The 25,910-nt window shown below is 42.2% G+C and overlaps 1 protein-coding gene across 1 annotated transcript; it reads left to right on the top strand.

Moving 5' to 3' along the window:
• The first annotated feature begins 13,160 nt into the window (after window positions 1-13,160).
• LOC147896980 (uncharacterized) lies at window positions 13,161-15,212 on the top strand. The gene is made up of 3 exons (XM_087381191.1): window positions 13,161-13,672; window positions 13,809-13,928; window positions 14,127-15,212. The coding sequence occupies exons 1-3, from the start codon at window positions 13,161-13,163 to the stop codon at window positions 15,079-15,081; spliced, it is 1,587 nt and encodes a 528-aa protein (XP_087237317.1). The 3' UTR covers window positions 15,082-15,212.
• The last annotated feature ends 10,698 nt before the right edge of the window (window positions 15,213-25,910 follow it).

Here is a 25,910-nt window from a genome sequence, read left to right as displayed (position 1 = left end):
GCAATGTGCAAGGTATGCTGCAGTAGAAGTATAATCTCTATCAAATGATGCAGTGTCGAAGAAGACCGCATAGTCGATGTGGACAGAGTGATCCAAGGGCTGAAAATCTAGGGCCGAAGGTGCAGGTGTGATACACTGCTCTGCTGAAGAAGAGGCCTGTAAAACTGACAAGGTATGGCAACCTGTCAAACCTGTATGCTCAACTGTCATGAGCTGAAGGTCGTCTGCTATGTGCATGGCTAAACATCCATCGGCATGGGATGTAGCATCTGTCATAGGCTCATCGAGAAGGAGCTGACAGTGTAAAGGCCTAGAAGCTTGAAATGCAACTGAAAGTGCATAAGATGTCCCTGAGGCGAATGAGGTGCCGAATGCTGATGTAGGGACTGATCTATAATCTTGGATCCAACCACTGATCTGCATCAAGTATGGACTGTATATGATAGCCATAAGTGCATGCTGAAACACTGAGTCTCCCCAGGTTGCGCTATGGCTGAACCTGATGATGTCTACTGCACTGGAGCAAGACCGTACTGATGCATAAGTATCCTCGTGCTGAGGAATGATCTGCTGATCAAAAGTGGTGGTGGTGATAACTGGATCCAAGGATGCAATGCGGCATGAGTGAGCCGATGCTAAAATGTCTTGAAGACTGATCTGCTGATGTGAACCGCTAAAGGGAACTGAGCCCAAGGTATGCTCTATGTCAGAGGTGAAAGCATCAGTGATGGATGCTAGAATGGAATCACTTGAAGAGCTGAATGCGCTGGGGCATATATCTCTGCATGCGGCAGAAGATGTGAGTGCCTCGTGCTGAGGACTTACCTGCTGAATAACTGCATGATCATAGGTGAACTCCTGCTGAGTATCTGTATCTGTGGCAAAGGATGGAGTTGGATCCATGCATAAGGGTGATGGCTGTACATCACTAAAGTCAGACTGAGCTGATGTAGATGGGACTGCCTCGTACTGAGGACTTACCGTCAAATATGCCTCGTGCTGAGGGCTTACTGCGGAATGTGCCTCATGCTGAGGGCTTACCAAGAAGTGTGCCTCATGCTGAGGGCTTACCGAGGAGTGTGCATGATCAAAAACTACGGGCTGATCCATGCTAACAACTGAGGCATCTGCAACTGCATCTGATCTGTCAAGGCCAATGAGGCTAGAGTCTGCATCATAGACTGGTACATACCCTGTGGCAATGAATGGTCGAAGAAGGTTCTCTTTCCACTCACGGATCTCATCCGGAGTCATGACTGGTATATCATCAACGAAGTGATGTGGATAACTCCATGCTGGAGGCGGTCTGGTGCTCTGTGCAAGAGGCTTACCCGTGTACCGGCGAGAGTGTCTACCCATGAGAACACTGTAAAGGAGCTGCCACTGGGGGGCTTACGCTAAACTGTTAGAACCAAGTCATGTGAGAACTGATGTGTGTGCCAAGGATCAAGCCTGTAGGAAAGAGATGACAACTGTGTGTCGGGAGTAGCCAAGAGGCTATACAAGGCTGATGTATGTGTGTGGAAACCAATGCCAAAAATAGTCAACAAATGTGACTGTACATGGGTGGCATGTGTGCGTGCAAAGGTGCAACAATCCTGAATCCGAGGAGGAAGATCACTCTGCCAAGTGTCACACTGAGTGATGAAGTGCCAAATGCCAAGAGGACTGAACTGGTGTTAGATGTGTGAAAGTGAATACCGATGATAGATCCGATGGGACTGACGCCGGTGGGGACTGATCGGGTAATGTGGCAATGGCTGACTTGGCTTGGTGGAGTTGAATCTCCTCTATGGCAGTGCTAGTCTATAGCTAGACTACACGTCGATGCGATAAATGCAGCAAATGAATTTTATCTTAATTCATTTTAAGTGCTGGGTATGCTGCAAAGGATCAGGAGGTGGTTCCGATGAAGAGGAATCAATGATGCTAGCATGTGGAAATCTCGGATGGCAGATCTGAGGTGCTTAGCGCGTAGAGCATGATTTGGCGAGCATTTTTGCCTTTTACAGCTCTGCGAAATTCCCTCTGGATCAAAAGATACAGCCCTCGGAAGGATAGGCCAAACTTTGATCCCAAGAAGGCCAAAAATGATGATGTGGCCAAGAGGGTGATGTGGCAGACTGGTGATCACATGTAGAATACAACTGTGCCTATAAAGAGGCAACTGTGCCTGGCTGGCACTCTGTGTGCTGAGGTGGCACATGGGTGACTGTGCTGCTGAGGTGTCCCATGCTGATGTGGCATCTGGGATAAGGTTGCTACGTGGCACAACTGCAATCACACTAAGGTGTGTGGTGACCTTGGGTTAGGGTAGCCAGCCCTATCTGCCACGTGGCAAAGGACCTTGTGAAGGTCATGTTGCAGAGAAGCTCTGTAGAGCACGACAGGCAATGGAGGGCGGCGCAGATGGCCATTGCGCAAGAGGACGACGAGGCAGCGGAGGCGCAGAGAGAATGACAAAGAGAGAAGGAGTCGGAGTCAGCAGGAAGCTGGCTGCGTCGATGGAGCCGTGGTCATTTGCTCGTCTGCTAGCTGCAATGTCGAGTTGGAGATGCGTAGGTGGTTATTTGAAGCGCTATTGTTGGAGTGGCTTATAGCTCGGCTGGCTCTGTGTGTGTTGGACAAGCTCATGAAGAAGGCGCGTTGGAGAAGAGCTGCTGTGATGCAGTTACTATGAGGACTGTCAAGGAGATCGAGGCTTGCTGGAGCCTCGAGGCCGTAGTGGCGCTTGGAGGCGTCGTTTGAGGAGGCAGGCACAGCTGCAAGGATGGTTCGCTACTGGCCTGCATGCGCAGAGGCTCTGAACGGGTCGTTGATGTGGTTGTCGTTGTAAAGAAGTCGCCTGTGAGCTCGTTTGTAAGAGAGGTTGGCAATTGGATCGTTGCCTTCGTGGAGGAGATGGCTAAGCCGATGCTCTAGTTGCAGTTGTTGCTTTGAGAAGGGAGCCATCGTAGGGCTGAGCAAGTTAAGCATGATGGAGGCCGTCGGGTGAAAAGGCTTTGTAGCTTGCTAGGATAGTCGACTGCTGGGTGCCAGCGTTGTAGAGTCCTTTGGAGGAGCGAGCTTGTGAGTCACCTGAGAGGCCGCTACTGCTTTGTCGAGGAAGCCGAGAGAGCTTGGTGCTCGTTGTACAGCCTGGCCGTTGATGGAGGAGCTGTGCTCAACCGTCTGTGCGGTTATGTGTGCTGGAGTGTCTGCTCGTTGAAGAGGCTGTGGGCATAGGTGAGAGCAGCTGAAGGAGCCGCCTGTGGAGAGGCGGCCGTGATGGTCGTTGGAGACTTTTCGTGGAGCACTTTGTTGAAGCTAGGGGCGCTTCTAACCGTTGAAGAAGCTGGAGTGCTGGAGAGCAGGCCGTTGGAGAAGCTGGGAAGGCCGTTGTAGGCTTAGAGGCTGTTGTGTCGGCTTACATGTGCGCCTCGCTTGGAGTGGCTTTGGCAACTGAGCTTAATGTCGAGCTGTAGACACTGTAGAGAAGTCATTGTGGCTGAGTAGATGCTATTTGGAGGTGCCGACTGCTTCTTGTCCGTCGCTGCTGGAGCTCGCTTTTGCATAGAGTAGGTTGAGGGAGCCGTTGACAGAAAACTCGAGAGGGGGAAATAACCTCTCATAAAACTCTGTAAGTTCCTCTCAAGAAAACCTTACAGAAGACTCAAAAAACAGAGAATACATTCTATGAAAGAAATATGAAAAGGACCATATCTCAAGCTCCATGAAGCAGAATGGAGAGCTTTTTGACTTAAATCTGAGATGAGGATGATCTCTACAAGAAGAGCTGAAGAAGCAACGAAGGTGCCTCAAGGAGAGGGCTTGTGCCTTGACGGAGCAAGGGCTTGCGTGCCTTGATGAAACAAGGGCTTTCACTCTCTCTGACGAAAATCTCTCTCAATGGAAGATGCCTCACGCAAGGAGGGCTTGACACTCATGAAGGGAGTGGAGCACCATTGGCTCTGCTACCATGATGACGGAAATGAGAGAGAGAGAGAGAGAGGAGTGCACACGATATAGCTACCTGTACACTAAGTGTATTAACAATGAACATGAAGATATACATGTGAACCCCTTAGGGTTAGGGTTAGGGTTTTCCCCTATGCCCTATGTGGATAGTGCAATTTACACTATCTTTAACAATTAGCAATCTAGAAGATATTCTAGAAGGTGTTGGTGTTGATGAGTTGCTAGAACAATTCTCAAAGGACGTGGAAGGAGAAGCCACAATTAATCCTTTCTAGGCTCTAGCTACCAAAAAAGCCTGAGCCCATGCACGAGGAGGCAGCGCTCCTTTGCAGTATCTACAAAAATAAATTTTTAGCAATATCATACCTTTACTAAGTGATAGATGAATGTGTTATGCAAATGTAAAGAGAATAGATTTAGGAGGAACACAGGGTGGAAACCAACTTACTTTCTTGTTGTTCAAAATGAATGAAAATTCTTTGCGGATATTGTTCTCAGTCTCCATAATAATGTCATTGCGTAACTGAGAGAGAGTGCAGCATTGTCCCAGTGAGATCCAATGAGATGGATGTTAGAAGGATGTCACTATCAATAACATTTATTTCAATTATTGGACCTAAAGAACTCTCATCTTGGTCCATTGCCACAAGTTTTATGCCTATCATCCTGCTGTGTTTATAGTAAAAAGAGAAAATAAAGTTTTGTGAGGCAATCATGTACTTAATGTTGATGGAGTTATGAGCAACCTCACAATACACAATGTTGGCCACCATTCTATCCCAACAATTATCCAAAAATTTTGGAATTGGAATTTTATCATATCCTTTTGCTCTGAAAGTCAACATTGACTTACAAACTTTAATTGGATAATCCTGAAAAAGTTCTACAAAAATTGTAAGTGGCATGAAATTGTCGATTTCCATCAAGGACTGGCCAATCAACTGTATTCCACGCTGCGGGAGTTCTTGATTTTTTAATAAACTGTGTGAGTGAGCATTGTCCATCAATTATAAAAGTGATCATTATAAAAAAACATACCCGATTTAGCTAGTGTTGTTGATTTTCTACCTTTCTACTATAGCTCGCCAATAGCACCATGTAGAGCATCAAAGAATCCCAATATGTACTGCATTGGTTGCCACTCTTCGTGAGGGATATATATCTGAAACAAAACAAAGATACTGTCTATCATAGAAAGAGAAAGTACTTTCGTTTTAACTATTTCATTATACAAATACACTTACATTGGGTCTATGGTGTGGAAGATAAGTAGGATAATCTCGCAATACAAGTTCTCGATGCATGTACACATGTTGTATCCGAACCTCTCTAGCGCATTTTGTGCCTTCTTTTTTGACTCAGAAATATTTCACTCTACCCTTCCAAGAAGCCCAAAAAGTGTTAGTTGATTGTTGCTTTCTCTGCTTGTTGGGTTGCATTAGCACCCATACCATCCATGGTCATAGCATTGGAAACTTCTACACATGAGATCAATGAGGTAGGTCTTCGTGGTGGCAAAGAGATACTTTGTACATCCACATCTCTGCCAAGTACAATGACGACCGTTTCCTATTGGCATGGCCATAGTTTTTGGTTGCCATCTGAAATCCTCACTCTAATACCTACGAAGTCAAAGAAACATGCAGCAAAATAGTTAGACATTATACTTTATCACCTTTGAAGTATTTTGCCCAAAGTAATCGACGTTTAAAAAAAAAACTAAATGAAACTGAGAACGAGTGAATGAAAGGTGAAAGGATCTTATTGTCTTGAAAGTTTAAGAGCATCACAACAACAGTAACGCAAGGAGGAATGATTGTCAAAGAGAGAATGGAATGGGTCGTGGTGGCGAAAGTAGAGGAATGCTTGTTGAAGAGAGAATGGCGCCTAAGAACAAGAGAAAGTGGATGGTTGTCTTGGGTCACCATGTGGGAAGGTTTAAAAATGGAGCTCTATTTGGATTTTGGGTCCACATCTCTTTACAGGGACAGGCAAACCATAAAAGAATAAAAAACAAATCTTCTCATTGATTCCAGATGCTTGTGGCAACATAAAGTACTATTTTTTTCATATTTTTGCCTTTTTTTGGTGGAATTTCTACGTCACGTTGGCCTTCTCCTCATTGGTTGAGATACATTTTTCCCAAACCCTAAAAGGTCTCAAAATGAGCTCCCTTTTTTCCTAATGGGCCTTGGGCATATGCAATAAACACACTTTGGGAAGGGAGATTTTCTTTGTTTTTTAAAACCGGGTGTGTATAGGATAAGGCCCTTGTGTACACTATATTAGATAGATCTCAAGGGGCCTACCATTTGTATGTTGTAAAAGATGACATTTCTTGATGGGTACTATTGCGTAAGTGCATTAGATAATACACATGATCCTCAATTGTTTGATTTCCTAGTTGTAATCATTAAAAGTTCATTTTAATTTTCTCTAACAGATGGCAAGCAAAAAAGAAATTGGAGTTATACTTTGTTATTTTGGAAAGCAACATCATAAAGTTGTGCATTCCATAAATCAAGAGTAAGGCATAGTTCTGAACAATCATGTGAAGCATGATGTGGGATGAATATAAACCTCATATAAACAAAGAAGTAAGGAAATTGTAATCTTGTCAATGTAGGACCTAGATAAACCTTTATGGTAAATTGCAATATTATTAATGTAAGACCTAGAGAACACTTTGTGGAAAGTTAGTTGGTGACTTAGCAAACCCTTTCAGAACCTTAGGCTACTATTAGACATTGACCTTTCTTTTGACAAAAGTTAATATATTTTCCCCATTTGAAGTTTGAATGAAACAACAAAAGCAACTAGTTTTGGCAAAAAACTTAAGCAAGAAGCGATGGGAATTTGATGTATTCTACTCTTTCAAAAACATTTTCTCTTAATTTGGAAGGCTCCCAAAACAAGAAAGAAAAGCATTGTGGTGACCTTCCTCCACATACAAGATCCATCACCCTAGTAGGGCCATTCACAACTCCTTCTAGAATCAAGCACAAGATTTCAAAGGATTCCAAAGTACTAAAAGAAACAAGAACTAATAATCAACAAGAGTGGTGGTCCACTTGACAATGTACAATTAAAAAGGTGAAGGGCACAACGATTGAAAATCAATAAGGGTGGTGGGACTATTGTTGATCTACAATAGTCCCATGTGCTTTGGGTTGATGGGATCATCCAACTTGTATGCACTTTGCTCTCATCACTATAGCCAACCTTGTTGCATTTACATGACTTAATACATCCAAATGTTTGTGATGACCATCATGTATGTGGACATATGCTATGCATCTGAATATGCAAAGATGTCCAATGTGTGTGGCTTAATGCACAAAGTTTGTAACTTCGAAGTTTAGCATAACATGGGGGCAACATTGTTTGCTAGAATAAAATGAGTTGTTCATTAATGGGTACCAAATTGAGGGGAAAATTATATGTCGAGTTGATTTATACATAAACAAGGATCAATGTATTCATATAATATTGTCTAGATAATTTGGAGAAAAAATAGACAATACTATAATCAACACCAAATTTCTTGATAGGATCTCTTGGAAACATGGCCATGTGGTAGGTGACATGGACAAGTGATGCACATGGAACCTTGTTAATCGATTCAAGGTTTTTCCTCTATTTTAGATAATTTATTTGACACGTTATCATTGCTTGCCCAATCCAATATGACTTAGATAAGAGAGACTGTATTAAGGTGTTTTTTGACACCATATGGCTTTGTATTAAGGTGTATTAAGGTGTTTTTTGACACCATATGGCTTTGTATTAAGGTGTTTTTTGACACCATATGGCTTTGAGTAATATGATCTACTTCTTGTACAAATGTGATGTTAAGATGATGTTAAGAGAGACTGTATTAAGGTGTTTTTTGACACCATATGGCTTTGAGTAATATGATCTACTTCTTTACAAATGTGATGTGCTCTTTTTGAAATGTACTCTAGTTTTCATAACATGTCATGCCATTTTTTCTAATTTGATTTTTTAAAATCTTACTTTTTTGTCTCTTTTAACAATGTGATGTCTATTTTTAACATCTCACGTCATTTTTTCTAATTTGATTTTTTTAAATCTTTCTTTTTGACTCAATGTTTTGTTTTATAAGAGCCTCTTTTTTTGAAATGTTTTATCCAGAATTATCTCACAAAATGAATTTGGACAGTGCAAGAGTCCAAAATTAATGAAATAGGTGTTCATAAAAAAACATACCCGATTTAGCTAGTGTTGTTGATTTTCTACCTTTGTACTATAGCTCGCCAATAGCACCATGTAGAGCATCAAAGAATCCCAATATGTACTGCATTGGTTGCCACTCTTCGTATGATGAGGGATATATATCTGAAACAAAACAAAGATACTGTCTATCATAGAAAGAGAAAGTACTTTCGTTTTAACTATTTCATTATACAAATACACTTACAATTGGGTCTATGGTGTGGAAGATAAGTAGGATAATCTCGCAATACAAGTTCTCGATGCATGTACACATGTTGTATCCGAACCTCTCTAACGCATTTTGTGCCTTCTTTTTTGACTCAGAAATATTTCACTCTACCCTTCCAAGAAGCCCAAAAAGTGTTAGTTGATTGTTGCTTTCTCTGCTTGTTGGGTTGCATTAGCACCCATACCATCCATGGTCATAGCATTGGAAACTTCTACACATGAGATCAATGAGGTAGGTCTTCGTGGTGGCAAAGAGATACTTTGTACATCCACATCTCTGCCAAGTACAATGACGACCGTTTCCTATTGGCATGGCCATAGTTTTTGGTTGCCATCTGAAATCCTCACTCTAATACCTACGAAGTCAAAGAAACATGCAGCAAAATAGTTAGACATTATACTTTATCACCTTTGAAGTATTTTGCCCAAAGTAATCGACGTCTAAAAAAAAAACTAAATGAAACTGAGAACGAGTGAATGAAAGGTGAAAGGATCTTATTGTCTTGAAAGTTTAAGAGCATCACAACAACAGTAACGCAAGGAGGAATGATTGTCAAAGAGAGAATGGAATGGGTCGTGGTGGCGAAAGTAGAGGAATGCTTGTTGAAGAGAGAATGGCGCCTAAGAACAAGAGAAAGTGGATGGTTGTCTTGGGTCACCATGTGGGAAGGTTTAAAAATGGAGCTCTATTTGGATTTTGGGTCCACATCTCTTTACAGGGACAGGCAAACCATAAAAGAATAAAAAACAAATCTTCTCATTGATTCCACATGCTTGTGGCAACATAAAGTACTATTTTTTTTCATATTTTTGCCTTTTTTTGGTGGAATTTCTATGTCACGTTGGCCTTCTCCTCATTGGTTGAGATACATTTTTCCCAAACCCTAAAAGGTCTCAAAATGAGCTCCCTTTTTTCCTAATGGGCCTTGGGCATATGCAATAAACACACTTTGGGAAGGGAGATTTTCTTTGTTTTTTAAAACCGGGTGTGTATAGGATAAGGCCCTTGTGTACACTATATTAGATAGATCTCAAGGGGCCTACCATTTGTATGTTGTAAAAGATGACATTTCTTGATGGGTACTATTGCGTAAGTGCATTAGATAATACACATGATCCTCAATTGTTTGATTTCCTAGTTGTAATCATTAAAAGTTCATTTTAATTTTCTCTAACAGATGGCAAGCAAAAAAGAAATTGGAGTTATACTTTGTTATTTTGGAAAGCAACATCATAAAGTTGTGCATTCCATAAATCAAGAGTAAGGCATAGTTCTGAACAATCATGTGAAGCATGATGTGGGATGAATATAAACCTCATATAAACAAAGAAGTAAGGAAATTGTAATCTTGTCAATGTAGGACCTAGATAAACCTTTATGGTAAATTGCAATATTATTAATGTAAGACCTAGAGAACACTTTGTGGAAAGTTAGTTGGTGACTTAGCAAACCCTTTCAGAACCTTAGGCTACTATTAGACATTGACCTTTCTTTTGACAAAAGTTAATATATTTTCCCCATTTGAAGTTTGAATGAAACAACAAAAGCAACTAGTTTTGGCAAAAAACTTAAGCAAGAAGCGATGGGAATTTGATGTATTCTACTCTTTCAAAAACATTTTCTCTTAATTTGGAAGGCTCCCAAAACAAGAAAGAAAAGCATTGTGGTGACCTTCCTCCACATACAAGATCCATCACCCTAGTAGGGCCATTCACAACTCCTTCTAGAATCAAGCACAAGATTTCAAAGGATTCCAAAGTACTAAAAGAAACAAGAACTAATAATCAACAAGAGTGGTGGTCCACTTGACAATGTACAATTAAAAAGGTGAAGGGCACAACGATTGAAAATCAATAAGGGTGGTGGGACGGGTGTGATTTTTTGGTGAGCTTTTTGTCATGAGCTTTTTTTCAATTTTCATGAATATTGCGAGCTTTTCATTCACCTGAGAGAGAGAGAGGGGGGGGGGTCATGGAGTGGGGTGGGTTGAAAGTTTGGGTTGTGGTTGCAGTTAAGAGGAGATAGGGGGGGGAGGGGAGATAAAGGAAAGGGGGAGGGACGGGCGCATGGGTAAGGTGGCATGAAGAAGGGAGGGGAGGGGAGTTGGAACATATATTCATTATCATCGTGGAGAACGTAGAGGGGGAACTTATAAGGTATGCAAAGAGGAGTGCAAGGAGGAGAGAGAGGATGAGGAATGTGAAAGTTATGTTCATCTACTAAATGTAAAGGGGAAGGGAGAGCATGTGGGAAATTTGTTTATTTTCAAAGTGTATAATTTGACAGATTTGACCTCATATTTGGCGCAGACTCAAAACAGGCCCCAAACAGGCCAAAATGACAAAAACACCATTTTTCCAATTTTTATCAGAATATGGTCATGTTGGTACTCAAAATGACCGGAATTCGACGAGGAATCCAAATATGAGGTCAAAAGTTTCAAATTATACACTTTTAAAATGTACATATCTCCCATAGTTCCTCCCTTCTACTTTGAATATGGACATATCTTCCATAATTTTTTGCCTCCTACTGCCACTCATATCCTCCCCCCCCTTGTGCATAGTATACACTCTTCCACCCCTCCCACATGCTATGAAAATGAACATATCCTATATTCTCTCCTCCTCTTTCTAACCTCCCCATCTTTCTTATAACAAAAACATGTATGGATTTCTAAAAAAAGCTCGCAAAAACAAAGGAAATGGTAAAAAAGCTCACATTAAAAAGCTCGCCAAAAGATTTCCCCCTGGTGGGACTATTGTTGATCTACAATAGTCCCATGTGCTTTGGGTTGATGGGATCATACAACTTGTATGCACTTTGCTCTCATCACTATAGCCAACCTTGTTGCATTTACATGACTTAATACATCCAAATGTTTGTGATGACCATCATGTATGTGGACATATGCTATGCATCTGAATATGCAAAGATGCCCAATGTGTGTGGCTTAATGCACAGAGTTTGTAACTTCGAAGTTTAGCATAACATGGGGGCAACATTGTTTGCTAGAATAAAATGAGTTGTTCATTAATGGGTACCAAATTGAGGGGAAAATTATATGTCGAGTTGATTTATACATAAACAAGGATCAATGTATTCATATAATATTGTCTAGATAATTTGGAGAAAAAATAGACAATACTATAATCACCACCAAATTTCTTGATAGGATCTCTTGGAAACATGGCCATGTGGTAGGTGACATGGACAAGTGATGCACATGGAACCTTGTTAATCGATTCAAGGTTTTTCCTCTATTTTAGATAATTTATTTGACACGTTATCATTGCTTGCCCAATCCAATTTAATGCAAATGGTTTGCTTTAGCGAATAAATTTCAAAGAGACATGATGATGATGATTGCATCAAAGGTCGCAGCTCGTGAAGGCTGAACACTACCCTCGAGGGGGTCACTATGTATAAACCCTCTATATCACGTGCATTCAAGGCCTATATTTAAAGTCCCTTATCTGTAAAAAATTTCATTAATAAAATGTACCCCTTTTCTATACAAATTTGTAAATTTTTTCCAAAACTATTGAGAGAGAGAGAGAGAGAGAGAGAACCCAGTCGAGCTGAAAGCATTAATGGGAGAGAGAGTAGCTCCTAGATATAAGGATTAAGAGAGAGAGAGAGAGAGAGAGAGAGAGAGAGCGCTCACACTCATTGCCCAACGAGCCATTACAGGCAGGGGTGTGTGGCCTCCTTGCTGCCACATGTTGCATTCCTACCTCCATTGAAGAGAGCTCTCAACAACATGAGAGATCCAGCTTTAGAGAGTGAAGCATGTTATAAGCATCATTAGCAAGGGGGTGGATTGCTAAACAAGAGGACCAACGAGACGATTCGTTTTTCATTTGTGTGGCGTACGACATAGCATCGACAAATGTTAGGCGAGCGAGGGAGGGCCAGGCCTTAAAGTTACGAGTCAAAAAGGCTCCAGCTCGTGCAAGGGCGTGTGGGCCAGTATGGTGTCCACGTGGCAGTACATTACCGACCCGCCAAATGAACAGGGGTCAAAGGAAGCCCAAGACCGTGGCGGCGCTGACTCGGTCAACGTGCGCTTCATTAATTTATATTATTTTCTTGTGTTTTTTCTTCTGTCTAGATAAAGGGCAGAGCCTTGCTTCCGGCAGGCATTCACGGAAATTTTGTCCCTCGTTTCTTAGACTTTCCGTCGTTCGTTCTACTGCAGTGTCGTCTTCTCCGGCTCTTAGCCGCATCCATCCTTGCTCTTTTCAGTCGATTCGCATCGTCTTTGGGTTCCCCACTCTCCATTTCCTCTTCCATCTCTCTCTGATCATTTGAAGTTTTTCATGGCTCGCTCATATCGATCCGTTCCATTCAGCTCATGCTGCGCATCGGTGTAGCCCCCCTTGCTCTTATTTGCAGTGAATTTCGCTCATATATCCCAATTCTGCATGTTCCATTAGATGCCCCGAAGCGACCTAGCGGGAGAAAAAACCTGCAGTAGAGAGCTCTAAAATTCAGCTGCTTGAGAATTGTGCCGACCTTGCCTGCGCAATCAGGCACTCTCAGAGGGAGAGTACATCATGTTTTCAGTTTGCGTGTTCAGTTAGAGAGTGTACACAGATGCAGCCCCAGAGGGCATCCCATCCTTGAGAGTTTGGCTCGGTTTGTAGCTGTGATTTGAGGACGACGAAGCTTCTGCCTTGGAAAGCCTTGTAGTTGTCCGATCAGCCGTTACTCTAATTCGTTGGTGAATTACCAAATGGATCACCCGTCTAAAACTGAATCCAAGGCTCCGTCGCGTGAAAGGGAGGTGCGACGACTTGTCACCCAGTGCCTCGAGCTGGCAAGAAGCCTCGAAAAAGAGTTGAAATCGGCGCCCGAGGGCAGCTTGTGGTGGGGAGAGACCGCCAGCGGATTGCGCTCCCGTTTGGTGGCTTCCTCCCTGGAGATAGAGAGCAACGCGAGAGAGATGATCAGCATTCTGATCGATAGTGGAAAGAATGTGGCTCGGCAAGCCCCGCTTAATGCGGTTTGGGAGGAATTTCCACCGGAAGAAAGAATGGAGATAGCAAATCCAGCAGTACGGTGCAAGGAGAGCAAAGTAGAAGGGGTAGAGCATCTGCCTTTGGTAGGGAAAGGAGGCAGCAAGCGTAGGAGCATTCAAGGCGACGCAAGCGATCAGAAAAAGGTCAAGCTGACTAGCGATTTTGAGGCAAGCGGGCAAGAAGCTGATGACAGAAACAGGCCACGCATAAAGAGCAGCAACAACCGGTGAGCAGCTTGTGTGATGAATCATCATCGCGGATTTGCGAATCTGAAAATTTATTGCAATGTTTGCTGTGCGTAACACGAGTCAAAACTTGAGCTTGTAATTGGTGGAACTGATGAGCTTGCGGGCACCATGTAGGAAGGGGCTCGGTCTACCAAAGAGGGTGGAAATATGGCGAGGCAACAACCCAGAGCAATCCGACAACTACGTGTGGAGGAAGTATGGCGAGAAAAGGATATTGGGGACGAACTTTAGGAGGTAGATTCGATCGACGTTATCTCAAACTGCATGTCGACGATGACATGCAAAAATTAGGCGTGAATTCGTTTCACTTCCGTTGCTCGCATACTGCAAGCCGTAAATTGGCATCGCTGGTCGCTGACGATCAAGAATCTGTGCTGTTGAACGTGCAAATCGCAGCGAAAACTGATACGCCGTTGAATCTCTTTGTCGTAGGAGCTACTTCCGATGCACGCACATGAAGTCCGAGCTCCATTGCCCAGTCCGCAAGCAGGTGCAGCAGTGCGAGGAAGAACCCTGCGCATTCGCCATCATCTACTTTGGTGAGCACACCTGCGGTCCTCCTCCTCTCGAAAATCAGATCCTCAACTGGCCGACCGCTTCATGCATTCCTACGACGCTCTCTTTCCTGCTCGTCAACGCCCAGCAATCGGCAGATTTGCCCAGCCCCGGCCAGCTCTTGCTCCATAACGACAACGCCCATGGCTTCTCCCCGCAGCTCTATGACGCTGCCCCTCCTCACCGCCCTGCACCAACCATCCCCTCCAGTGTCGTTTGCAACTCGTTTCCCGGAAGCTTCTGCATTGCACAACCCGTACCGCATCTCTGCGACGCGGAAGTTTCGAAACTCGGATCAGAATCTGCAGCCATAGCCGATACATCTAGTTTTCAAGCTCACAACGCCGCAAACTTGGATTCCAACTACGACTTTTCGACTCTACTGAGCTCGTTCTGCGCAGAACCCATGCTGTCTGATTTCGAGTGGGATTTCCAAAACACGGTGCCGCTTGTTACAGCTCATCTCGCGGCGGGAGTTCTGCACGACCCAGTGGCCACTCAAGCCGCGTACATTAAAGACATTCACGGCAAGAGAGAAATGTTGTCGCTAGAAGGACATGAACAGTGCGAGTCTCTTGCGACGGACTCCTTCATGGATGCCGAGCAGTATCATTTCAAAAACGTTCTGCAGCAGATGCAGCAGGCGTCCTTGTCGCCAGCAACTCCCGAGGCAATCAGTTGTGGAACTGGAGCTGCTGGTGAAGCTGGTGAGACTGCTCAAGCTAACTCGTTTCACACAACAGATTCAGAAGACTCAGACTCTGGATCCAGTAGTGATCTCGATGTCCTGCTGAATCCGTTTCCTGAAGTGGAGGCCATGTCGGGCACATGAGAGACGCTTAACCCAGCTGCTCATGATCTAAATCTATACAGTTTTATTAGCGGCTAGATATCTAAATCCATACAGTTTCTGTAGAATTGTAGAGTATTGTTGTTTCAAACCTTGTAATTGAAGTCTATATCTCCACAGAGCTGTAGTTTGTAGTGGATTCTTCCTTCCCAAATCATGCTTCAAACTTTGTAATTGAAGCCCTTAATTCGTACTTTCAAGACTCTTACCGTAAAGTCTTTGAATGCATAACTAGAATTGAGTGCACAGCTTCTAACTTAATTAACTTTATAATAATAACTTTTTGTAATTTTTCAAGGAAGGAAGAGCCAAATTTGTCTTATTTAAAAAGTAGTTTCAATGATTTTTTAAATTAAAAGTAGTTACTTTTGAACCAAGAATGGGTAACTTGTTGATTGATAATGAATGATGCACTATATGTCTATCAATCATTGTATTGTGTATAAACCCAACCCATGGTACTATTAAAATACCACATAGTACTACAAATACAATGTGACGTCATAGACTTATGCGCTGTGAGACATGTCATCCATTTCCACATGAACCCTAACATCTCAGGGGGCTCACTAGGTATAAACCCTCTATATCACGTGCATTCAAGGCCTATATTTAAAATCCCTTATCTGTAAATTTTTTCATTAATAAAATGTACCCCTTTTCTATACAAATCTATAAATTTTTTCCAAAACTATTTTAAATAGTCCCTTATGTATATTTATATCCATAAATTTTAGAAATAAAAAATATCCTTATGTTGAACTCACGTGATAGGGTTACATATGATGAGTGACCCCCCCGAGCCTAACATATTGTGCATTGTTCCCCATGGTAATGATTTGTTGCCTAAATATACTATGTGTTGTTGTTGATATTGAGCACTATATGCAAGGATATCACTTAGTTTTTCATATTGTGCTAAAGAGTCATTGGGAAACATTGTTTTTGTGTGCTAATAGCCTGAAAATGTGAATCACTAGGAAACATTATAGGGAGACTAGCTAGCACTATTGATAGTCCATGCCTTTACTTTTGATAGAAGTTCGGCCAATAGTATTGCCAAAGAGTATCGCTTTTACCTGCATCAGTAAAAGTACTATCATTTTTAATAGTATGCTAACTATTGGTGATAGTAGGCACACTAGCACCAATAGTATGCCAACTACTACCAATAGTATGCAAGTTAGAGGTAAATTATTGCTAATATAGGGGCCCATTATCCATTAGGGGAAGAAGGGCCTCATAATGGGAGGATTAGGCAATGGGTAATCTCCCTGATTTTTATAAACCTATAAAGAAATTACTTGTTTAGTAGTTATTAGCTACATAGGTTACAAAAAATAGTAAAAAATATAGATGGTTTTGAATGTAAGTATTTGCGTGCCAATGGAGAGTCTGCGTATGCGGACTTGTAACTACTTGCATATGGATACATAATATCTTTGAACCATGTGCCAGTGGGTGGCCCGCATATGCCAACCGGTAACTACTTGCACATGGATGTGAAATAGTAAATGATATCTTATAATTTACATGTACTTATCAGGAAGATAAAAATACTTGGATTTCACCGGTGGCTCATATTTGCTAGCTGATAACAACTCGTTGAAAATCTAGTTGGTTGTGTAGCTTGCAATTGCCAGCTTGTATCAACCTGCAAATTATACATGAGAGAATGTTACGGACTATACTAGTCTGCTTTCTTGTAAGATGAAATTTGTGGCATTCTATACCGTGCATTTATGTGCAGATAGTAATACTATCTTATCAAAACAATTAGTTGATCTTATGTAGGTATGATATGTATGTCTAAACTCACGTTAGGTATGTCTAACCTAGGTAGCATCCTTCACTTCGTAGATTCAAATAAAGAGTCTTGATAAGTGCACATGTAGGTATTGGTGCCTACTGCAGTAGTGTGTGTGAAATACCAACATTCGCATAGAGAGCATGATATTGCGAATGATCATAGTGCAGATAGATGCTTACTCGAGAAAGAGTGGGACATGGGGAAAGGCAACTTGCCATCCTACGCCTATTTCTATAGGGAAATTACCACGTCTATAACCATCCAGTTATGTTGGGAGGGGGGAAGATGATTGGAGGGTTCCTCTCTCTTGAGATGTAGCAAACTTACATTGTTTTTTGATGACATGTTAGTAACATTGTCTTGAATTGCTGAAAACATATTAATGAACTGAGATGGTTTATCTCTTTTACATGGACAACAATCATGGTAGATAGAGAAGATAGGGTAGGCCAACATCAATTGCAAAACGAGGCGAGGCCATGGAAGAGGGCAAAGCGTTGCAAAACCGCATGATTTTGTTACAATGTTAGGTCGTCAAAAGTGGATGTGCAACTTTTGCAACCAAGTCTTTATAAGATCGGCCTTGAGAATAAGAAAACATTTTATTGGCCATGAAGGAAAACTAATAAAGAGATGTGAGGGACCAAGTGTCGAATCCTAGAAGAGGCATTAACCATGCAGAGAGTAGAGTTACCCGTGTACAAGCTGAAGATGTAAATGAGTGAACATTTACTATATGGAACTATTCTAATGGAATTTGACATTGATTTGTATCAAGGTTATTGTTAATCAATCAATTGCTAGTTCCTTACATATTTATTTGAGTCCAGATATTTAAGACTTCTTGTAGCATGAACAAATGCTTTTAAATCTTTTGAATCATTGTGTCATATGGTTGGGATTTGAAAGTAGAGGGTGTGAGAGAAAGAATTTCCATGTGCATGTAAGCAGTGCTAGCTACTGCACTAGCGTGTGTGAAATACTGACATTCGCGTACAGAGCATGGTGTCACAAAAGATCATAGTGTAGATAGATGCTTACTCGAGAAAGAGTAAGATGTAGAAAAAGGCAATTTGCCATGCCACGCCTAGGTCCATAGGTAGATTATAACCACGTCTATAACCATCCAATTATGTTGAGAGGGGACAAGAAAATTGGATGGTTGCTCCGTCTCGAGGTCTAGCGCACTTCCTGAGCGCTGGCAGAATAAGAGTGAGTGAAATGGTTGTTCCATGCAAGACATATTGTCAAATAAAATTGATCAAGACTGGACAAATGTTTTTGATATGTGGCAATTGATAACTTTTCTTCCGAAACTTTTGCACATTATTGATCCATTAGTATGTGCATAAAGACGTGAACATGGCTCTAGAGAAATGAGGCCGAAACCCTGCAAAAGCTTGTGATTATGTTATACTCATAACTGCCACAAAGTGGAGATGTAATATCTACCACGAAGAGTACACAGGTTTAGGTACTTGTATGCGCAAACATTTCCTAGGTGATCCTCAAAGACATTAAAAAGTGCAAGGGTCCAGGAGTGGAAAGGGTGGTAGCCATTTTGGGTGGTCAGATATGCTCAAGTGCAGATGATTGTGGATGACATAGGTGCACACCACCAGCCTTCAACTTGTTTCATTATGTGTTTCATTGCTTGCTTTCCCCTCACATTTGGATCCTAGGAGGCATATGCAGCTTGCGTTGATCATTGTTGTGACGTGGATGCCATGGCGAGTGAGAGAGCGAGAGAAGATCTAACAACCATGCAAAAATCAAGTGAGCAACGTGTTATTGAAACATTTAATTATAACGTGCTCATGAAAATTACACCATCTGAGAATTTACCCAACTATTTTGATTGTGGATTGACCACGATCGATTAAATTGTACAAATAGAAAGGCAAACTCTGGCAGCTTGTTACATTTATTTTAAAGATACATGTCATAGTAATTTTTAAATCCACGTGTACAATTCAAGGACATTACAAATTTGGCAATCAAAATTGCGATCATATGGGTCAAGCTCAAAAAAGATGTAGCTTATGTTCAACAACATGTCTTCATTTCCTCAATGGATCGCATTGCCACATCCTCTTTTACATTAAAACTATGCATTTTTGTCAAAATTGCTTCCATGTTGGGTCGATCCTTTGGATCAGTCTTGCATAAGTGAGTTTCCACAATTAACCAAGAGCTTTATTGCAATGTCTCCCTTCATCGTGTCATGAAGAGCGTCTGCAGCATCTATGAGAAAGTTGGCAATTTTCCTAAACAACCAACCAACGGCAAAATAATCTGACTCTAGTGCCCTTGTGCCCTTGGGATTTGCCCGTGTAGTTGTACTGGCATATAATTTCGGTGCTAGCCATGCCTTTTTGAGGAGCATAAGCCGAGTCTTGCGGATATCTACTTTCTATCCAGTGGAGGCTTCTTCCCCAATAAATAATCCCAACTCGGATAGACTTGTCATCTCTCATGAAGTCCAGCATGTAGTTGGTTGCTTGCGAATCGGTGTTCGCATATCTTTGCTCGTGAACTACTTTCAAACCATTGGCAATAGCAGCAGCAATGGATAATCCATGATGACAAAACAACCTTGATTGCAACCTGGTGAGTGGAGAGTTCTAGTCAAAGCGAGGTTCTTCTTTGGGATGTGTGGTCTTAACCCATCTCACATATGTACCGCAACGCTGTGGGAGACACATCAGCATATCGTACACACTTCCACCATTGAAAAATAGAGTGATGACCCACAGATTTTGAGTGTGTGAGTACCCCAATACTTGATAGATAGCTCTATGGACAGCTGTCATCGAGCTGTCATCCACAACAACACAAAGCAACTATAGACGTGCTTGGTAGACGCGCAAAATAGCGGGCGCGTCTATAGGTGTTGCTTTAGTAGAGGAATTACGGGCACGTCTAAAAGCGCATCTAACAACTCGTCTATTTGTGTGTATATTAACACGTCTACTTGCGCGTCTAAACTGAGAAATTACAGGCCCATCTAATATCGCGTTTATCAGCGCATCTATTTGCGCATGTATTAGCGCGTTTATTTGCGTGTTTACACTGAGAATCAGACGCGCATTTAGACGTGTAGATAGACGCAAACCAGAGAATACAGAAAGTGAGATTTTGGTGTACATCATTGCTTTCCAAACATTGCCCATGATTTATACCAAAGCACATAATTTTTTGCAAGCCCACATATACAAGAATTAAGTGAGATGAGGAGAATGAGACAATATGTAAAATAGTTTTGCCAATATCAATTATGGGGCTACGATTCAATCTCATCCTCAATGAGATCAACCCTTGCCAAACTATCTACTTCAAAATCCAAACAAGTGTTTAGATCTACAAATACATTCAACCCACTACTACTTGTGCCACTCATGTGCTCATCGAAATCAGCATCTCGAATGGTAGGCTCGTCCTCATGGGTAATGGCCTCAATATCTGTATCTCCTATCTCATGATCATCCTCCTCTCTCGTATCACGGCCATCATCACGTCCATGGCCATGATCATCCTCCATACGCTCCATATTAGTAAATGTACTATACATCACTTTGGAACGTGGCATAATAGGTATGACATGCCACCATCTATTATTATCCACCATTGGTTGATAGACAACCTAATTCAAACACAAATACAATCATGTTATTTTTCTTGCATCAAATATTTAAAAGCGAGTATTTTTATATGTGTGCACAGTACCTGTTCACATTGTTGCGGTAGTACTAGTGTGTCCTTCCTACTTTGCCAAAACTTTGTGGAGTCAATAGTTACAAAGCCACTTGCATGGCGTTTGATTGTTGCATTAGGGCCACTTTCCACCACGTCCTTAAACCACTTTACATCCAAAACATACACAAAGAAGCGTCGAAAGTCAAGCATAATAATATCTTGGATTATGCCACAATAATCATCCATGGCTCCATTGGCTCCCTCAAAGCTAGCAATGACGTCGCAATCTTGTGTGTTTCTCTTATCATCAATCCGTTGTGTTCGAAAATGCTTGCCCTCACACCATATAGCATTGAACATAGTGCACTACACCAAGAAAAAATCAATTAAATAAGCAATCTAAATTATTGAAAGCTCCTAACTTATGCATAACATTCTATATACCGACCTTGCTCATGCATCCCCTAGCATACTCCCATTCTTCCATTGTGATATGCATCCCCTTGTCTTTCTCTGCTTTCTCCATTTCATCAAGTAGCCAATCCACATGAATATCCTTTGGAAGTGCTCTTAGATACTGAGGGTATGGCACACGAGATTCGTGGTGTGTACGAAAGAGGGCCCTTTCTTCTTGTCTTCTTGCCTTTGCATCCTCATATCTTGTCACCCATCTTTTCATCACATCACTATTAAGCACGCAAAAGAGGTTGATACTATTATACAACTCCGTGTCTATAACTTTGTTGCATTCTTTCCCTTGAGGCACAATAGAGGTCATCCTTAGGTCTTCATCATCTCTCCATAGTCGTGGGAGAGAGCTATCCACATCAACAAGAAACTCAGAAATATATACAAGTGACTCTTGTACCAACCAACCCTCAGCCATGCTACCTTCGGGTCTTGCATTTTGTCTCACGAAGCCCTTCAAGGTCTTCATGAAGCACTCGAGGAAGAACAACCATCATGCATGTATAGTACCGCATATAGCAATCTCATCCACCAAATGCACTATGAGATGTAGTTGGCTTGTGAGAATAGAACGTGGAAATGTCTCCTCCACTAAACAAACCACCTCCACTGACATAACTTGAGCATTCTCAAGCGTGGTGGGATCTATTTCCTTTGAGCTCACATACCTAGAAATGAAAAAGTATAGCATATTAGCAATATGCATTCAAACTTGCATGGAGCATTGATACGCATCATATTTTGTATCATGTAAAGTACCTCACAATCTTTCACGTCCTTCGATGCACTACGTGAAATGCTAGTAGGTAGTATGAACTGAACCCACGAGGAGGTGGTTGATTAGTTGCTTATAACTATTCACTCACAAATTTGAAAGGAAAAAGATATTATGCACATAAAATACTTACTTGGAGCATCTTGTGCCAATCATGAGATTTCAAGCCATATAATTGCTCTACACCTCTTTTCTTGCTCTTTGTAAAGGCTCCCTTGAAACACCTCATGCATCCAGTGGGAGTACGAATTGTAGTAATAGCACGCTTCACCGTTGCCATCTCTAGCTTTGATAACATCCATGGTGCATTAGGTTAAAAAAAATGCCCATTTGGTCTCTCTTGAGGCCAAGCTTCACGCATCCTCCCTGTGGTACGTAGATCCTCCCTTATGCCTACGGAATCTCGTGTCCCATTCAAATGCTCCCAAAGGGTAGATGCCACATTCTTGAAGATATGCATGGGATCAAGCAGGTGATTTATCTTGAGGTGGGACCAATATGGTAAACGATAAAAGATGGAGTATCTAAACAAAATAAAGTGTTAGCGGGCAATCTTTACTTCCAGCCAATATAGCCAATCTTTACTTCCAGCCAATAGTTACAAACCCTTACTGGCTCATGCCAAGTGGTGGACGAGTCATGGAACCGTCCCAAATTCTCATCCAATCTCCTGCGGTGAGTGATTGTGGGAGGACTTCATTCCAAGGGGCAACATATCTAGGATGATCAAGTGGGAGAAATCAATGGTGATTCTCATAGATGACTTTATTCAATGTGTCTGCCCATGAGGCAACTAGCGAAGGACCACAAACAAGACATGCATGGTAACCCGATGTAGTGAGACCTGAACAATAGACGCAATTAAGAGTTGAAGGTGGGTTTAGGGTGCCACATCCTTTGCCTATTCATAATTAGAAGTGCAATGCTTACTTGAACACTCGCCATAGCCTGGGAAGTCATGCATCGTCCACATCAAGACTGCTTTTGTAGTTGAAGTCTTGCAATGAGGGAGGCCTGCTCACATCATGCACCTCGATACCTCTCCAAAGTATCTCTAGCTCGTAAATCAAAGGCTCCAAATAAACATCAGGGTTTTTGACTTTATGTTTCCCTGGAATTAGAAGGGACAGCATAACATGTCCTTTCTTAATAGCCATAGAGGGTGGAAGATTGTAATTCACCAATATCACTGGCCATACACTGTAAGACATGCTTTTGAGACCAAATGGGTTCACACCGTCCATACCCAATCCAAGCCTCAAGCTCCTAGGTTCTTCCTTGAAGCTTGGCCATGTGTCTTCAATATGCTTCCACGCAGGAGAGTCCGTGGGAGTTCTCCACTTGCCATCAGTTGATCGATGGGAGGAATGCCATGACATGAGCTCTGCAATAGATTTGCACTTGAACATATGTTGGATGCGAGGGATTATGGGAAAATGTCACAGAACCTTATGAGGCGCATCCAAGGTTTTGAGATCTGCTCTATATCTTGCCTCTCCACAAGGACACTCTCTTGCATCCTTATGTAGTCCACGAAACAAAACGCAATCGTTGACACATGCATGGATGCGCTTGTAATCTAATCCTCTAAGAGAGGTCACATGTTGCCTTGCCATATCTCTTGAGGTCGGTAGTTTATTCTCCCTTGGAAGCATTTTACACAATAGCCTGCACGTGAAGACCATAAATGAGGAAAAGCGTTCGAGTAATTGACCCACTAGCATAATTCACCATGTTTGCAAAATAGACTTCAAAGATTACTTGAGTAATGCATTCAAACTTGCATTGCTCCATCCATAGATGGTTTGCAAGTTTAGTAACTCAAGGGAGGCATGTAGAATAGAGAATGTGCACCCCTCAAACAGTGGAGTCGATGCTGCAGTAAAAAGATCATCCTGCTCCATGCTATCATCCCTCCCTTGATGGACATATAAATCCCGCACCATATCATCAAACACCTCCTCCTCCATGGCTTCATGAGGTAATGGTGGAGGGCTACTATCACCATCACTCCATGCATCCGTAACGGTCCCTCCTGAAGATCCCACCTCATATCCTCAATGCTTTGCCTCCTCACAGCGAGCATAGGGCAACATATGCGGGTGTGGCACTGCATCCTGTATCAAATTAAAATGGGATCATAACTCAAACATATGAACACCCATAGGTATCTCAATCAACCTTAACTTACAAACCCTTACCCTGTTTACGGTCACATCCCATTCTCCATACTTTGAGATATGATTGAGTGTAATCCTGTGTGCACGATACATGTTTCCTCGACATCGATCACACAGACATTTGATTTTTTGCTCCAACCACATTTCGCGATGGTGGATACGGAGGGATTCATCCTCACTGGAGCTACTTGTTGAAGATGAAGACATCCTACAAACAAACAACCCACCAAATTTGCTCTTCTTCAAATGTTTAATTTTAAACTCTGTGGTGCATCTAAAGGCACGTCTAAAAGCGCATCTACAGTCGTGTCTAAAGGTGTGTCTAAAGGCGTGTCTACTCTATGTATTTAGATGTGCCTATAGACGCGCCATTAGATGCAATTATAGACACAGCTTTTAAATCTGCTTTTAGCACGCTCGCTTTGCTTTTCTTCACATTACTTATACTTCGCACGGCTTCCTTCCTTCCTTATTAGCAGATCCACAATTTCGACGCTTAAGAGGAAGGCTCCCATACTTACTTCCAAGCTTACACTTAAGAGGAAGGCACCCACACTTACTTCCAAGCTTAAAGGAGAGGAGGATGAACAAGGAGGAGAAGCAACTTTGAAAAAGAAGAAGAACCTTCCATACCTCTATCCAAGGTAAGTCCTTTTGCAGTTGATCTTGTTTGGAAGTTTGCTCTCTTTAGATTTGTACTTTCTCGTATCCAAGAAACGCATGATCTGGGTATCAGTGTCACGTTTCTGTGTCGGGCGCAATGTCCTTTTCTACTTTTTAGAAATTCCATCTGTCAGAGCACGTCTATATGTGCATCTCAGAGCACATCTAAAACCGTGCCTACAGGTGCATCTAAACGCGCGTCTAGCCTATTTGCAAACACAGACAGATGCATCTATAGACACACTGTTATACGTGCAAATAGATGTGCTAATCGGACGCGTCTATAGACGCACTCCAACAGTAAGCCTCTCTTCCCTTCCCCTTTCTTCCCAGCTCATCAGTAATAGATTTTTTTTCTTTTTTCTAGTTCAACATGTGGCCAGGAACCGCTTCCAGCTCACCTGATCCCCGAGTTTCTATTTGGAAGGACTTATATAACCTTTTAGGGCACCCTCCTAGTCTCGGGGGGGTCACTCATCATATGTAATCCTATCACGTGAGTTCAACAGAAGGATATTTTTTATTTCTAAAATTTACAGAAATAAATATACATAAGGGACTATTTAAAATAGTTTTGGAAAAAATTTACAGATTTGTATAGAAAAGGGGTACATTTTATTAAATGAAAATTTTACAGAAAAGGGATTTTAGAAATAGGCCTTGAATGCACGTGATATAGAGGGTTTATACATAGTGACCCCCCCGAGCTCCTAGTCCTGCGGAGTTATATGGGTATATGACGGGTACTCTAAACACTCCCCACGAGTCGGCACTTCAGACTCCAAACCACCCCACACCGCCTGAGATCACCCCAGCAGAGTCAGCACAGCCGTCTTATGCCCCTTCCCCCATACCATCTTATGCCCCTTCCCCCATGCCGTCTTATGTCCCTTCTGCCATCTCGTCTTATGCCCCTTCCCCCATGCCGTCAGGAGGTCCTTCTATCTCGAGAGCCGTCGATGTACTCCTGTGATGTCGAGACTCGGTTCTCCAGCTACGAGTGGTCAGCGTAGTCCCGTGCAATCTCCAGCTACGAGTGGCCAGCGTACGAGCTCGACACGACATGGTAGCAGGCATAGTAGCAAGGAGAGCGGTGGGGGATGCATGGCACAGTGCTTTGGGAGGGGTGGCGGTGGGGACGATGATGATTCAGATGATTTAGACGTGCCTCCGGGTGATGGTACGATATTCTATGACATCACTAAGACAGGAGGCATCT

This window comes from Dipteris shenzhenensis, chromosome 11, assembly GCF_047967505.1.
Source record: "Dipteris shenzhenensis isolate YYH24624 ecotype China chromosome 11, Dip_SZ_1.0, whole genome shotgun sequence".
In the NCBI taxonomy this organism is placed as follows: domain Eukaryota; kingdom Viridiplantae; phylum Streptophyta; class Polypodiopsida; order Gleicheniales; family Dipteridaceae; genus Dipteris; species Dipteris shenzhenensis.
Note: the sequence above shows the minus strand (reverse complement) of the source record. Positions and strands in the feature narration are given on the sequence as shown.

Bases quoted from the DNA above. Each gene is read 5' to 3' on its own strand.
- LOC147896980 (XM_087381191.1), top strand. From the start codon at position 13,161: ATGGATCACCCGTCTAAAACTGAATCCAAGGCTCCGTCGCGTGAAAGG. The intron at 13,673-13,808 runs GTGAGCAGCTTG...GGCACCATGTAG, and splicing joins ATAAAGAGCAGCAACAACCG to GAAGGGGCTCGGTCTACCAA. The intron at 13,929-14,126 runs GTAGATTCGATC...TCTTTGTCGTAG, and splicing joins TTGGGGACGAACTTTAGGAG to GAGCTACTTCCGATGCACGC.